This window comes from Merops nubicus, unplaced genomic scaffold (genome assembly GCF_000691845.1).
Source record: "Merops nubicus isolate BGI_N331 unplaced genomic scaffold, ASM69184v1 scaffold32196, whole genome shotgun sequence".
In the NCBI taxonomy this organism is placed as follows: Eukaryota; Metazoa; Chordata; class Aves; order Coraciiformes; family Meropidae; genus Merops; species Merops nubicus.
The window spans coordinates 1-17,336 of NW_008616120.1; the positions used below are offsets into that span (position 1 = coordinate 1).

A 17,336-nucleotide genomic window follows, 5' to 3' on the forward strand; every position below is an offset into this window, starting at 1 on the left:
TGCCCAGCTGGGCAGGGCATCCCGGAAACCCTCACCCACCCAACTCAGCAAACCGTGACGTTTCCACTTGCTGAAGTACGTTTGGCTTTTTAATAAAGAAAAGCCTATAGCACAAGAAACCTAGTGCTGTACTGCTGCAGCTTTCGTGTCTTGCCTCACCAGCTTGAAACACGAAGGGAAACTGGTTTTGACGTTAGCTCTCTCTTCTGCCCAGGCATTATTGATTTGATTTCTTAAACACAAAACCAGAATTGCTTGTTGCTGCCTGCATAAGGACTCTGTACTTGAACTTTCATCTGTTCTTGCTTCATGATCTTGGATGATGCAGCTCGCTTCAGGGGATCCAGAGCAGCCCCCAGAAGCTCTTCTGCTGCTTAGTGTTTTTTATGACAAGTTTGCGCCTCGACTGGTGAAACCTGATCTAGGGGAACATACTGTTCTATTGCAGGTACTGCATGGGGTTCCCCCTCCCTCCATTGTTTCATATACAGTGTGTTTGGAATTATGTATAATAAATTATTTAAAAAAGAACGGAAGTGGCCCTAGTACACCATAAATTTGAACACAGTGTAATACTTGAATTGCCTTTAAAAAGGAATCTGAAGCAGCAGAGAACACCTGTAACACCAAGGTCTCTAACAGAGAGATGCACAGTACTTGGAAGGACACCAACCTGCCCTCCCTCACACCATGTAGGAAGGTGATGACTCTTTCTCCAAAACAAAAGCTTCCAGGCTCCCCACCAATAAAAACATTTCCATTTTATGTGATAAGGACTCATCTTTTTTCTTCCTGGACCCCAAACACTATTTCAGATGTGTTTTACCTGATTTTAGGATGAACAACTCCCAAGAAAGGTCATTTAAACTGGATCAAAAAGTTTGCCTGCTATATTTTAGATTTCAGTGTATGATCTTAACTTCCTGCCTCCTTGTGACACAGATAGTTCTGAGGAACTTCACAAGAGAAGACAGTTGTGTTTTCTGGAAAATAGTTTATTGAATGCTTGGGGAATTAAAAACTACAAGATTTTGCTTGCAGTTGCAGGAAGCAAGAAAAAAAAAAGTTAAACATAAATTAGTTACCTGATTTGCTACTTATAGTGCTTCTGAAACCCTCATTTTAATCAGTCATTGACTATGATGACCTTTATATTAATATCTGGCCCTTAAATTTATGTAGCAGAATATTTATAGATTTATTTATAGATTAAAAAGTGCCTTCAGATGGCAATAGGGTAATGATTATGAAAGCTGAAGGAGACTTTCAGTCTTTTTAACTCTTTGCTTCTAGGCCTGAGCTACCCACTCCATTTTTCTGACTTAGGTGACTTTATTCCATACGCCACTGCAGGAATAACAGTTAAGGAATTCAGTCAGTGTAGAATAAGCCCCACTTGTCCAGAAGCTTTAGTTGACTTCGATCAAATAAGAATAAAAAAAAAAATAAAAGAAAAAGCCAGACTGATTAGTGCAGTTACTCAAAACTACATTTGTTGTGTAGAGTTTCCATTCCAGGTATTGTTCTCATCTTCTCCATCATCTTGGGTCCTCAGTCTATATATTTTGCCTTCTTTTTTGAAGTCTTCCCCCCGCTTTTCCACTACTCGTTTCCTGACTGCTTGCCTAGGGTACAAATGACAGTGAGGTTGGGCACTCCCTGGTAGTGATTACACAACAGAAGCGAATGCAACAAATGCAAATCATGCACCCTGTTTTCCCCAATAATAGTTTTCTGTGAACCCTTTCTTTCCTTGGGAAGCAACACCCAGATGAAAATTTAGCATTTAGCAGTCAGACAAACTGCCCGGATCTCGTTTCCTCTGGAAAGCTGCTGTCACTGAGGTGATACGTGGCTGCCCCACATCCAAGGGCCTAACTGCTCTCCTGGGGCAAGGCAGATCTCATTCTCTCGGCAACACAAAGCTTTAACTCACAAAGTCAGACTTGAGTTGATTGAGTTTCTTGACAAATTGTTATGGTATGGTTCTACATCTAAGTTTCAAAATTGTATCTTTCAAAGAGTACCAGCTGAAGTGAAGCCCACAGCTGCAGTTACAGCTGAATTCCCTACTTGTAGATGACTACAAGACAATATTTTTTCTACTCTGGAATTGGATATTGAAGAAAAAGATAAGGATAAGCTTACTTAATCACACATGTAAAAACCAAGAACTCCTAGTCAGAGCTGCTGTGCAGTTCAGAATTCACCAGGTTAACCTGTTCAGGCAGACTGAATAGAGGTGGCCAAAGACTACGGGGTGAGGGCAGCAGTGAAGAAGCAGATACAGTTCCCCATGACAAGACAAAAACAATTCCAGCAAGCAATCTTGAGAAGTAGCTGCTTCAACAGTCTGGCTTACCTGCTTGTCTCCGTGCTGCTAGATGCTGGAGGAGTTGCATGGTCTTGCTGATGGGCTGACCTCACAGCAGCCTGTGAGGGGGGTGGACTCGTGAACAGGAAGTTGCTAATAAATCTCCAAACCGCTAAGAGGGGATAAAGTATGGTGCCCAAGAACTTCCACAGGTCACTGCCCGAAGCCTGAACCACAGAAGTACCAGGTCTCCCTGCCTGGGCATGGACACAAGGAGAGCTGGTCAGACATCACAACTGCACACTTGTAGACACAGTATTTAATTCATCATTTAGAAGCAGCTCAGCAGACATATGAGAACTCTTTTGGCTACACATTAGGCAAGTATCTATTCCACCACTTAGCTGCTTCAGAAAAAGTCCTCCAGATCAGTCCTGACAAAAATTCAAGTAATTCTGCAATCTCTTACAGACAGAGAAGACCAAAAATTCAAGCCAAATACTATCATGGCTAATGCCATGGTTACAGGGGCTGGGACCAGTTTATCATTATGTGGGTAGAACCAAAAACTGTGTATTCTATACTCTCTATGTCAGTGCTCATGGGCTGTTAAGAAAATCATGGGTAGCAGCTGCCCAGGACAGACCTCACACCCCAGGCTGTAACAGATGAGGGAAGAGGTCCGGGGAGATGTTAACACCTTCCCACCCAGCAGGAGGAGTCCTCCCTGTTAATGGGCCCATCAATGCCTTGCCCCATGACTCATACAGAGCTCCCCCCAGGAGCTATTTCTGTTTAATGGACCATCCAGGACCCACTGCATGACTCACAGAACAACATCAACCCATTGTGAGATGCTCCACCCAGGGGGAGGAGCCAAGTGCTCCCACCTGGATATAAACTGGGGTTCAGTACAGCACAGGGGGCCCTTACCCACTGGATTTCCAGAGGACAAGAGCTACCAGACCTTTCTATGGGATCACTGCTTCAACAAGACCCCTTCATCTGGACTGCTACCACCACCCTAACTAACAGAGTGTCAGGTTGTATTCTGACTCTGTCTGTGGCTTTTTCTTTGTACTTCTGCATTTCTTTTATTTTTTTTCCTATTAAATTGTATTTCTGACTTGGAGTGGCTCACTGGTTTGCTTTCAAACCATTACAGCCAACTAACAAATAGACAGCTACAGTAACTGCTGTTTGCAAGAAAATGAAAAGCAAAGAAACGAAAACCCAACACCTACTGGCAGCAACACGACTGATGCACTGGGCGCTAACTCGAGTTCCAGTAACTTCTTTCCATAATCTTCTTTGGTAAACTCCCTTCTGGGAAACATTGTCGCCAGTGAAAAATTGCCGTAAGCATTACCAACCGTCTGTGAAAATACAAAGAGAATATTGCATTTCTAACACTTCACTTTCAAATAACTGCAGCTTTGCCAGTTGAGTGTACCCTGCCGTGTTTACCCAGGGGTTCTATATCAAGCTGTCAATCATCTTTGCATGGAGAAATGAAGCAATTTTCATATCCCACTCTTACTAATGGTATGCTGCAGTAATGTAGAGGCAGCTGGTGGCACTGGAGAAAGCTGCTACCAAAAGCTCCCTCAAATAAATAAGAAGGAAAGCAGTTGATGACAGTTCCACCACAACACCAACCTGTAACCAGCCTGTAGCTAGGCAAACAAAACACCAGCTTACCTGTGCAGCATACTGCCTTGCCTCTTCCAGTCGTGCTTCAGATGGGAACTGGTTAGTAAAGGAGGATCCATCTGGGAGGCGGAACTGAATCCTGGCTATTGCACTGCAGGACAGGTACCCGGGTCAGTGACAGTTACAGACAGATGCTCCTGGGGCCTTAGCTTGGTGGTATTTCAATGGGGAAGACAGGGACAGTCATTCTACTTATGGCAGTGCATGTGGGTTGCAAGTCTGGATCTACAGCTGATAAGCACCTGCTTTTATCTCACAATGCATCTCCTCTGCTTGATAAAATACCAAAGTCCATCGCCGTTCAAACGAGATTTACATTAATCATGCAAAGAATGAGTAAGAAAATAAAACCTGTGTTTCTTCTGTGTAATCTGTATTGCTTCTGTTCTCTTTTCAGGAAGTTGTACGATGAGGGCATAGCTATTTAAATTGGCTTGGCAAATAATTCTACATTCACCCAGCTATAGCCCAGCATTACTGTCTGGGTTTTGACACCAACACAGGCTGTTACCCCTGCGCCTGACCCTGTTCAAGGGTAGTACTAGACTCACAGTGGCTCCCTAACTCCCCATAAAGTCTACAGGTGAGAACATCTTAAAACAGTAGCACAGGACAAAGCAGGAGAGAGCCCTGACAGACAGCTGATGGGCCCAGCAAAGCCAGCCATGCACACAACTGAACAGCTGGGTCAGCACCAAGCCCCCCAACTTTATCTAGTCATCATCTATCACACTCTCACCTTATCTTGTTACCCCCCTCAGCTCCCTTATATATAGTACTTAAATCAAAGATCAGAGAGAAAAAGCTCTTAACTAACACAAAAGGAAAGGTTGTTATGTGTTCCTCAGGAATGTCAAAAGGATGAAAGTTATCAGAGAACACAATATTCACATAAATAGCTAAGAATAAATAGGACAAAAGAAAGACAGCTTTTTAGGTCACTAAACAGTTCAATGTGGCATCAATTAATACTTTGGGATACATATCAAACCTCTTAACAGTTTCAATTTCTTTACACCCTCCCCAAAAATACACACTTCTTTCTGTGCAGCAACTCACCTTCGCTCCTTTAGAGATGCTTCTTTTCTGGCCTCTATTTCAGCCTGTTTAGCCTGAAGAGCTGCAGCTTTGGCAGCTTCTTCTTCCTTTGATTTTGCAAAGCGAGCTGCTCTCTCAGCACGATCCTGTGAAAGGACCAAACAGCAGCCTTATTTTTTACCATAAATTGTAGCTTAATAATCATTAAAACAGAGAGCTACGATTATAAGCTCTCTGTACTCAGCACCCGACTCCACAGATATAAGCAAGCCATATGGAGAGAAGACAGTACTGCTGGGAAGAATTATTCCCTGCCAAGCTGCACAATCTCAAGTCATTAGCTGAGATGACACTTCTCAATGTGTGACTTGATGCAAATAGTTGTTAATAGATGATCTTCACATGCAAGTTTAACACTCCAGCGAAGATAACGGGAAAATCTTACAATTAGACGAGCTACACTACTACAGCTCTAAGTGTCCTAGGCCAAAACCTAATAATGAGGAGGCATTTCAGTTGTTACAAACTGTTTATATCCATGTATGTGCGCATAAATGTGTGTGTCACAATTAAACATTCCCTGCACTTCTGTTCCAGAACTATGCTTAAATTGCAATTTTGTTTAAATGATCATTCTCCATTGGATTCAAGCAATAGGACAGAGAAATTGGTACATTCATTCAGACAGAAAAGATCATCATGAGTATGAAAGCAGGAGCTTCATTTTATCCCCAGGAAATGCTACAAAAAAACCCCAAACAAAAAATGGCTGCAAGGCCACAGGATTCCAAACAAAATTGGACAATCCTTCTAGGTTCTATTGAAGGAGAAAATGTATCTTTTTAGTACAAGAGTGGCCCTTATAAGAGAGATAAGCAGCAAGCTATCTGCCAAAACAAAAAGTTTACCATTGCAATCTGTTGCCTGATACGCTCTCTAGTCGCCTTCTCTTCTGCCTTTTCTCTGCTCCTTTCCTCCAACATACGTTTTGTCAACTCTTCTTCCTGTCGCCTTTTGTACTCCAGCATTTCCTTACCAGTTTTTCTCCGTTCAATTTCTTTCTTAATTTCTTTCTGAATAAATAAGAGACATTAAAACTGGACCACGAAATGGCCTTGGACAAGAGTAAGACAAGACTGAAGTATATTTGTTTAAAAAGGAATTAAGCATTTAATCAAATAAGGGTATAACAAAATTTGCAAGCAGTTTTATATTTTTGCGATACCTGTTCTTCTTCTTTCCTTTTCTCTTCTCGTCTTTCTTCAAGCTTTTTTGTTATTCTAAATTTAAGAATGAAGTGGAAAGTCTTAAAATTGCAGTATCTGTTATTAACATTTTTAAATTTTAATGAAACATTTGCAAACACTTGCAGAAGAACATAACACAGATGTAGTTTAACTCTGGGGAAAGAGCAGGCATGACCAAACAATATGAGAAATCAGATAATCAGAAAAAATAAATTGTTTTAAGGTAGCTGGTTTGCTTTTTAAAACAGAAAATGGTTATAACCACAAAGCTCTGCCTGTTTTCCCCTGAAAGAAATGCTGAAAATATATGCAAATACGGCATAATTTAAGATTTACCCACATTTTACAAAAGAACTTTGGTATTTATAGTAAAATATTGACTACATTTTCTTATCAGTAGTTAGTAAAAAATTGTACTTATTTTCCAACATCTTTTAAAGAAAAGTTAGAAATAATTCTAGAACTATTTTACATTTAACAATAAAATATATTTTATTTACTAAGCATGTATTACATGTTTTAGGTAGGATATTATAAATAGGATTAGTCTTACAGATGCTAAAAAAAAAATTTTATACAGTAAACCTTGTGCTTAAATCCAATCAATTTAATGAATGATACATATACTGACCCAGGTGCTTCTGGTTACCATACTTTAAAACAGAACTCACCAGGCCTCAGTACTGTTCACTGATCAGAACAAACACACCAGCTCAGAAGAAGAGGCCTCTGGCTTTTTCCGCATGCCAAGACTACAGCCATCAGGTAAGAAAAAGCAGATGGCACCTCTGGACAACACCCAGGTTACCACTTTATCACCCCAGTTTCAAGTGCTTTCCGTTCAATGTTTTAAGTCATTCAAAAATTTGCAGCAAACATATTGTCTGTATTAAAGTTTCAAAGGTGTATATTTATAGTTTTGCAGATTATCCTTTTCTTTCTGAGTACATGAAAAATTATATTAACTTAAAAGCTGGTTTTGTATCAACCCTAGTATTGTCACAGACATCTAAACAACAAGGCCACATAAACGTTTGCCAGAGGATAAAAGAATGAGCACTAAAATCCTGTAATTAAGCCCGTTTCAACAAAACTCCCCAAACCAAAACAAAATACACAACAACACTGCCTCCTGAGAAACAAATAAATACAATACATGAGGAAGTCTCAAAAGAAGACTTACCTTTCTACTTTGAGTGTAAGATCATTTGCAGGCTGAGCATCACTCACTTGTCCAGCTAAAGAATTAGTTGCTTCCTGGCTTGCTGGCCCTGAATTCGTTCCATCTTCAAGTGATATACAAGAAAGTAATGCATAAGAGAAAAATAAGAGGTAGAAAAAAATACCATGCTCTTTGTTAAGCATAATTCACAGCAACTAGGCTACCTTAACGAGATACAAGGTTCTGCTATTTATTTTCTCCTCACCCACCCTCCACCCCCACAAACAATTTGGTTTCAGGTTACTAACCCAGAGAAACTTCTAAAATTGAATCCCATTTCAAAGTGTGCAAAATTTTGATTTTATGATAAACCACAGATTTCTCACTCTTTAAAATGGAGCAGAGTAAGACGTTATTCTTCCTTCTAGACTTTTTGCATTCTGGGTTCCACAAGTTTTTCTTCAACAACTCCATTCAATAGATTGCCTTTTATGTACAATCATTTGACAACTTAAGAATTAAGAAGCAAGTTAGCATTTGTGTAAAAATACATTACCAGCAGGTCTTGTCTCAGAAAGAACAGGAGAGTCACAAAACTCTACTGCTCTGGATTGAGTATTTTCTGGAGCACCATCAGACTGAGAGGAAGGACATGGAGCAGATGACTGACTTCCATTTTCCAGAGGCTGCCCTTTTACTGTGTGCATCTAAGAAATTGAGTAAAAAGCCACAAGACTATGAAACTCCAAATATTTTCCACATGTTCAAATGTCAAGACTAAGCTAATTTTGAAGAATGAGTCCTATTTAAAATATAAACCTAAAATTATCACATATTGTTAAGTGTGATACAATCATGTTTCACCTTTTTTCCTGATTTTAGCCTTGCACTTGAAATCAAAGCAATAAAACTACCTACATTCATATTATGTTCCACAGTATAATTTTATAAATCCATATTACAAAACCATATATGAACTCTACTGAAAGAATAATTAGTAGGTCATCCCCTTTAGAGTTTATTTCCTCAATACTGTAGGTGATCATCTAAATTGGTTTAGATCATCTAAACCAATACGGGAAAGAAAAAATACTGCAGCACTTCTGCACAGTGCTTTCCAACCTGTTCAATTTGTGTACTGAATTTACATTTGCAGATTATGTTGTTGGAAGGACATAGAACAAATAATTCATAACTCCCCAAGGCACATGCTGAGGGCCAGGGACATCTCTTGTCTTGAGCAGATGAGCACACCTAATTCCATCTGAAAAATCCAGTCTGTCAGGAAGCATTACCTGTTTAACCTTATGGATTCTGGTAACAAGCTCTTCAACAGAAACACTACCAGCAATTACTTCCAAAGGGATTCCATTGTCTCCTATAAAAAAACTCGAGGGAACACAGACTACGGGATCTGCACAGCAACAGTTAAGGGTAACAAATGACAAAAGGTTATAAAGTAACTGTAAAAGGAAAAGCAGAAGTCCTTCCCCCAGAACCTTCTAGCCCAATATTCTATCCACATCTGGTTGCCAGCAGTCAGTGCCAATGTAGGAAGAAAAAAAGATGATAATAAAAATGCTGGGAAACATTACATGCAACTGATTAGTTCTTTGAGATGGTTTAAACCAAAGTATTTTTCTCAGGAACACATGTATCTGACAACCAATTACACTTTGACTTGAAAGACTGTTTTAGTGAGAGACATCCTCTGTAGACAATGATGAATTCTTCATAGCATTAAGAAAATCCAAATTAAGGTACCAAATTCCCTTCCTCAACATTACACAGAATTCCTGAGCTATATGTAGCAACCTACTTAAGGCAGGCAGATGTCTGCCTAGCCTCATACCCGTGCACCTGGCAGAACCCAGCCCACTGCCACTTCTTCCTCTGCTGCAACTTGGAACTCCAGCATTGCTTGTTTCTTTTCTAATGCTGATTAGTAATACAAATGGGTTGTTTTGTTTACATAAAGTTTTGGTTAATTTTCTATCTGGCAAATTACATAGCATTAACATCAAAAAAAACCAACTCACTCATCATCTCTAAGAACTGACTATAAGTTGAATACAAAGATGGTATCTTTTAACTGCACAATTTATTGCGTATTTGTGTGTCATAAGAAGTCTTTTTAATAACGCTGCTTGTATTATTTTTCTTAAGAACAGTATTAACTTGTTCTGGTTTGGGGTAGAACAGAACTAATTCTGTTCAATCGTTTTACTTTTCAGCTAAAGCTCCTCTAATTAACAGCACTTTCTGAAGTTAACAGCTTATCTGCACAGACAGTGTCTGCTTCTAGCAGGGATAACGCTCCATGTGTAGAGTTACCACCAGGGATTGGTGTGCAGACCAAGGCCACTGCTATACCCTGTGTACCACATAGGGATGGCAGAAAGTAAAGCTGCACCTGCAGAGGGGAGTGGACAAGACAAGTGACCCTAAATTGACCAGTGGGGTATTCCATCCCATGTCCCCCATATTCAGTATAAAGCTGAGGGATCGTGAGGGTCAGGCCCTCTCTTCCTTCCTTGGCTGCTCCTTCAACGGCCGGGATCTGAGGAAGACTCCATGCACCCTGCCTCTGGTCCTGAGCCTGGTGCTCCTGACCCAAGCTCCAGAATCCAGCTCCTGGACCCAGTCGCCGTCTGCAGCCGAGTCCAGCCTGGGACCTTCCCTGGGGGCTGCTCCACAGCCAGGGGGGATGGTGACGTGTTGCCATCGGGGGGGAATTGGGTTCGATACCAGTTCTGTATGTATTTGTATATATCCCATTTTATTATTAGTAGTAGTAGCAGTATTATCTGTAATCATAATGTAGCATCTAAATTGATCTCAAAGGATACAAATTTGAGAAAACTGCAGGCATGCTTCACTGTTTAAAAGAAAAGATTTGTTTAGGAGGACCACTTGTTTTGCAAAACCTTTATATTAATTCTTTCATCATAAAAATAACTGTCCTACTATCACACACAAAACTATTTAAATACTTGAGAGAACACTAAAAGCAAATTTGCATTGCCTCTTCTCATTAGCGTTTTGCATAAGTGTTGACATGGTGACAATCCTCAGCTATCACAGTTGACTAGATAAGATTTAGGGCAATGGTGCTAAGAAGCAATTCAGGAAAAAGACATCTAGTCTATTGAGTGCAAGTAACACAGTAATTATAATGACATGCCTATAGAGCATTTCAAAATAATACAATTTTTGGAAATGTCGATGCACTTTCCACACATGGACTGCAACACTTGTACATAACAAAAATAATTGAGCAATTTACCCAGGAACTTCCATGCTTCTCTTTTCTATGTGTAACAATAGAGGCAAACACATTTTCTCTGGGGCTTTACAGATTTTTATCTTTCTGAATTCATTACAGTTTTTTAATTAGTTATGTAACTTGGTAAATCATGAACTGCCTCAAGGGTACTCACAAAGTTTTTTTTTTTTTTCAATTCAAAGGAAGAGACACAAATCTCAAGCATTCTTTTACTAATATTGAAATGCAGTCTGAAATTCGCAATGAATACTCTGCAGAACACAACAGTAAATTCAGAATTTTCTCAGGCTCTAGTGGCTTCAGGAGTACTGAATTCACTTATGCTCTGGAACCTTGTATTTAGATTACTTCCAAATCAGGACACGGACTTCAAAGTTTCCTACTCTCACCATCATCAAAGAAAGACTGTGGAAGTGACAGAATTAGAATAGAATCAAACCTTTTGGTGTCAATTTTAATAGCGACAAAACCATCTGAAGCAGCCTCAGTCACCTTCTCATCCTCCCACCTTGCAGCCATCTCAGTAGATTGTTCATCCTCACCTGCAAGATACAGCACACTTGTGAAACTCAACGCACCACAACTTACTGTTTCTGATTTCAACTTTGCTGCAGTTGCTTGAAATCACTTTTGAAAGACACTCTTGTAATTATTTTCAAGTTTATCTATTTTTTTAATAATCTGCAAACAATTTCCCTTGCTAACATACCAAACACCTAATACAACAAAATTCCTTCCAGGGCAGGAGGCATGCAGCTTTCACAGCCAGTTCCGTTCTGTGGTGAGCTGGTCCAAGGGAGCAAAAAGGACTGGGCTGCACAGATGGAACAGGGATAAAGGAACTGGAGGTGATGGCAAGTCTGAAAATTGGTTTGAGTGCATCCTCTAATTGCACAACCACCAAAAGGCCTCATTTTCACATGACAACAAATATGCTTATGCTTCAGTATTGTGCTTATACGCTCATAATATGCAAGTGGATCCTGCAGCACCATCAGAGGGAACCACTGCTGCTTCCTGACGTTAAGCCTCACCTGCTAACATGCTAAAAACATCCACTTCTTATCCTGCATTAAACAAATTAATTACATAGTGATACACCAGCTGCTAATAGGAATAACTGCATTTTCCAGTCCTTGTAAATACATAATTCAGCAGGCGAGGTTTCAGTTAGATGATGTTAAAAAAAAAGGCACAAATCAAAAAGCATTCATTTTTAGGACTGTCACTTAGTTTTTTGTTCCAGTTTCTGACATTCACAGTAGGAGGAGAGGGAAAGGAGTGAGGAACACATAGGAATAACAGCAGAAGAGGAGCTACTTAAGGAAGAGAAACTGAAAAGGCGCCTTGAGGCCACAGATTCAGAAATGTTATTTTAATTTGAGGGAACAACATTAATCATACTTTTCCTAAAGCACTGATTTAGTGAGGATTTGGGTTAATAAATACATTCCAATGAATATTAACCATCTTGCAACAAGTAAACTGGCCTGCAACCATTTGCTTCTCTACAATCTGTATTACTTCTGAGCAGCTTGGAATCGACTGTTCTCTTGATGAAGAATTTGAGTCACATGTATAGAAGCATAGAAGCCCATTATTCAATGGCAACAACGAACTGTTTGTTTCCTTCCAGCTGCCACTTTATGCAGTATTTATCACTTGTTAAAGATCAGAATCCATAGGTGCAGTCCTCTGGTGCAGCACTGCGACCTTCAGGCTGTGACTGCGTGGCCACAATGCTTCAAATCAGAGATGTGCATCAAAAATACAGCAGTTCTGGAAAACACTTTTCCAACCCTACGTATTGATTCTTCCCTGAAGTACCAGAGCAAGTAAGCAAGTACTCATCTCTATTACTAACATTGTACATCAGCAAGTAAATATCCAAGACACTTTATGCAGGAATCTGTCCTCTAAGTGCAGTGCTCCCAACTGTGGTCAGTGGCTGCAGCTGTTCTGCCAGGAGTGGCGCGGCCTCCGCCCCCGTTTCCAAAGTGCTCAGGGACAGTCAACTGCTTCACCACACACTTTTTCAAACGCACATGTGCTCATCCGATTAGACTACTAAAAATATCTAAACACTTGCCTAACACTAACTTTTCCACACAAACAACTGCCATAGAAAAAGAATGATGAACGACACGAACGGGTCAGAGCCTGTTCACAGCACAGTCTCCAGGAGAGGGGACGCTCGAAGGAAAACGCCGGTAACTCACGTTCTAGAAAGCTCTGTGCCACAAAGCACAGTCTGATACTGTGAATACCCACAGAACAGTTGCTTAGTCTCATAAATCTTTTTGTTTTGATAACCCTTTCTCATCTGGGGCTGCAGGTTCATTTATTATAGCTTTGTAGTAATAGTTCTATCCCGAAATTAAAACTGCCAGGTCACAGGAAAAGCATCAGCAAAGTCAAGGTCAAGCTGAACGCAATTCATAATTCTGCTAATCACTGAGCTGTCACAACCGCCTCAGAGTTCTAGCTCCCCAGCCTCTCACACCTCTTATGTTCCTCAGCCAAAAGCATTGCTTCATTTCACATAGCAGAAAGAGCTGCACACAACTTGCAGTCACACTAGCTCACGTCTTACGTTTGGTCAGGTAAATTTAGATATCTACTTACTGAAAAAGTATCCACCATTTCTCAAATGATTCAGGTAATTGGAAGAGACTCTCTGCAATGATTTATTTCCAGTATAAGGAAATTATACAAAACCATCACAGGTTGTCAAAAGACTAACTCCCCTATTTCTCAGCACACAGACACCAGGGAAAAAGTGTTTTCCTTTCAGAAGAACATTCCATAACTACTCAGTAAGAGTAAGGATTGCCCATTCTGGAAGTGACAGAAAGCCAGGATACCAGCTGTTCATCTCCTCCTCCTTTACGTTATTTCACATAATTAACATGAAAAGTGCTTTGATACAGCTTGGCTACAAAAAAAAAAAAGGAAATTATTTTGGCTTGAAGTCTTTGCTTTCTTCTCACTTCTGAAAAGCACTTTTTAGGAGTGGTCTGGTATTGTAATGATCAGAATGTGTCTAACTTCCGGAAGGAATAATGTTAAACACCTCAATCAGAACAATGGAGATATCTGAGGAGGTTTCATATCAAATGAACAATTAGCTTTATGCAATGAGAGGAATTTACAGGCTAGAAAAACACGTACAGAGCAGCTACCAACAAGATACCAGAGCCATTCACCAGACCTACTTAAGTATCAGGAATACTTTTTCCCCTCTGCAGTTGCAGAACCTACTAGCAATTATTTGATGTGCTCAAACACAACTCCCTTGCTTTGTGTGTACAGAAGCCTCCAACCTAACATCTCACCTTGATATTTAACATCAGCTCTGTAAGGCAGGACACTTCACCTCACGCTCCTGGAGAGTATGGAGCAACCCTTTTATTGCAACTTCCCATGAACTCAACAGGATCTTTCATACATGTACACAACTGCATCACCAGAATTTGCCTTGAAGGCTTTAAAATCCGAGCTAACGAGTGGTAGGATTATAGCCACAGACAAACCATTAAAGAAAAAACTGGTGGAACAACATGCAATTGCAGTCACAACCACCACCTCACTGTTAAGATAAACAGCCACATTATTCCTTGCTTGACTGGAAGATATTCTAGGGTGAGAAGGAACAATCTGGTTCTTCGTTCTCCAGCACTTTTTCAGAGAAGCGCAGTGAAGACACAGAGAGGGACAGACAGATGGCAGCAGGAACCAGAGACAGACCCACAGGCATTCAGGAGTTTCTGTCAAGGCTGTATGATAGCTGTCCCTCCACAGTGGCCACAGTAAAATTACAGTTAATTTATATTGTGCTTCTCTCACCGATTTTTTTTTTTAATCGACGTTATGCCCCCACATACATTATTGGACAAAAACACAACAGAAGCAGAACACTTCTGAAAGCAGATTTTCCTGCTTGGGAAGCTGCTTTCAAATGCTTGTCTCCGATGCCCAAGGCCAAACATATAGTGCAAAGACTCACAGCGACCATCACCACCAGCAGTGCAGTTTTAAACTGGGATCCACCCAAGCCACCAACCCCATCACTGCTAGCACAAAACAGGGCTTCTATTCCAGCACTCAGCATCCTTCAAACACACCTGCTGCCACACAGGGAAAGTATGTTCCTGGGCTTCCCCAATCCCCTCCCCAGCAGGCTTAACACGAGTGCTTCATGACCAGCTCCATCACAGGTCAGCTGCCCTGACCCCACTGCTCCCAGGGTAGACCAGAACTTGGCAGAACTCTCCAGCTCTTCCATTTTGGAGATAGGACTGCCTGAAGAACACTCTCCCTTTGTCAGGACTCGTAAGTACAAACAAAACAAAGCCTCACAGCATACCACAGTGCATCAGAACTACCTTACACTCCTGCAGTCGTACATTCACCTCCACTCTATACCTACGTATTCCTACACCCACCTAGTCAACATTAATGTCTGAAAGAGAAGGCTAGTTTTGTCTACAATTTGTTTATTAAAATATATTGGAAATAAGTTGCAATAGGCATTTCTCAACTCCTGATGCATATGTATCAAGTTCAAAATGCTCATAGGTACTCAATTACTATTAAAAAGATAGTTATTTTTATTTTGGTGCCCACCAAAGCTGCTTTATCACTCCCCTCCTCAGCTGGACAGAAGACAGGAAATATGATGAAAGGCTCGTGGGTGGAGGTAAGGATAGGGACAGATCACTCAGCAATTACTGTCTCAGACAAAATAGACTCCACTTGGTGAAATTAACTTACTTTACTGCAAATCAAAAAAGTCAAGAGTAGGATCATAAAGAAATAAACCCAAATCTTAAAACAACTTCCCCCCCACCCCTCTCTTCTTCCCAGGCTCAACTTCACTCCCAATTTTCTCTGCCTCCTTCCCCACCAGTGCCACACAGGGAGAGGGAATGGAGGTTGTGGTCAGCTCATCACACAACTCTGCTCTTCCTTCCTCCTCAGGGTAGGGGTAGACTCCTCACACTCTTCCCCTGCTCCAGTGTGGAGTCCCTCTCACAGGAGACAGTCTTCCAAGAACTTCTCCAGCGTGGGTCCTTCCCATGTGCTGCAGTTCTTCACAAACTGGTCCAGCATGGGCCCCTTCCACAGGGTCACCAATGCTGCCAGCAAGCCTGCTCCAGCATGGGCTCCTCTCTGTCCACAAGTTCACAGGTCCTGCCAGAGGCCTGCTCCAGTGCAGGCTTCCCACGGAGTCACAACCTTCTCCAGGTGCTTCCCTCTCCTCCAGCATGGGGTCCTCCAGGTAGATATCCACTCCACTGTTAACCTCCATGAGCTGCAGAGGGACAGCCTGCTTCACCATGGTCTTTACCAGCGGCTGCAGGAGAATCTCTGCTCTGGCACCTGGAGCACCTCCCCCCCCTCCTTCCTCACTGACCTTGCTGTCTGCAGAGCTGTTTCTCTCACATCCCACTCCTCTGCTCTGCTCCTCCTTACCTAGTTTCCCACTTTCTCAAATATATCCCAGAGGCTCTACCACCATTGCTGGTAGACTCAGCCTTGGCCATTGGTGGGTCCATCTTGAAGCTGGTTGACAATGGCTCTATTGGAAGCTTCTGGCATCTTCTCATAGAAGCTGCCCCTGTAGATTGTCACATGAACCCAATACAGAGCATTTGAAACATCCAAGAAATTTAGTAGAGAACTTTTAACCCTGAGTTGGGGGAAAGAGCTTTTACACAAGTCATAGCACATTACACTTCCCAGATGAAAATGTCAAGTGCTGCAAAAAACATGTGCTGGGAAGTTTTTTTGTTGTTTACCACCTGGTTTTCCATTTATTTTTATACATCATGCTACGATCATCTCACTACTGCCTATGAAGGCAGAAACCTTATCAGATAAGTGCTGTAGGTGAACACACCCAAGTATGTTTATGAAAAAAAAAGAAATCTAATGGTAAAAGGCTTTGACTTTATAGCACCCACCTACCATCATGATTCACAGGTTTTAAAACACTGCCTTAAAGCCTGCACACATTACCCCATCCCTTCCTCAGACACCAGCACAGCACGTTGTGGGCCAAGAGGATCCCGATTTCTAACAGCACGTTTAACATCCAGTAGAAAATGCTGCTCTCCAGGTATAAGGAGAGTCGCGTCAACAAAGGAATGTAACTGCACTTTACTTTTACACCCTTTGAGGGTCAATTTCTCCTTGAAGCTAAGCAAATCCCAGGGTTCAATAATTCTCAAGGGCGCAACACTAGTTACACGTTAAGGGTTGTCTTTTCATAAGGCATCTGAAAAACCTCAAGTAACAAGCACTTAAGGCAACAGTAAAAACAAAAGAAACACCACACACATACAAATACAAAAAGAAGGTTAAAGAGCCTGTCTTATGTCCTCCTTCCCCTGTGCTCGTTTTTCCAGGGAGAAAGGCAACGCACACAAAGCCAACGGGAGCTCCCATAGGTGAGTACTGCCCGCTCCGGGGGGGCACAGAGCACCGGGGCGGCTCGGGCGCCGCTCCCGAGCAGCTGAGCGGTACAGCAGGCAGCACCGAGCGCGGGCCCGGGCGGGCTCCGACGGAGGGAAG

General features: G+C 41.5%; 1 protein-coding gene across 1 annotated transcript; it reads right to left on the reverse strand.

Moving 5' to 3' along the window:
- Positions 1 to 979: 979 nt before the first annotated feature.
- UBXN4 (UBX domain protein 4) lies at positions 980 to 16,101 on the reverse strand. The gene is made up of 13 exons (XM_008942755.1): positions 15,761 to 16,101; positions 11,200 to 11,319; positions 10,324 to 10,352; positions 8,770 to 8,888; positions 8,031 to 8,181; positions 7,496 to 7,598; positions 6,291 to 6,345; positions 5,974 to 6,138; positions 5,087 to 5,211; positions 4,016 to 4,118; positions 3,559 to 3,690; positions 2,363 to 2,571; positions 980 to 1,625 (listed from the first exon to the last, which is right to left on the reverse strand). Exons 1-13 carry the CDS (start codon positions 16,099 to 16,101, stop codon positions 1,487 to 1,489), a joined length of 1,791 nt encoding a protein of 596 aa, XP_008941003.1. The 3' UTR covers positions 980 to 1,486.
- Positions 16,102 to 17,336: the final 1,235 nt, after the last annotated feature.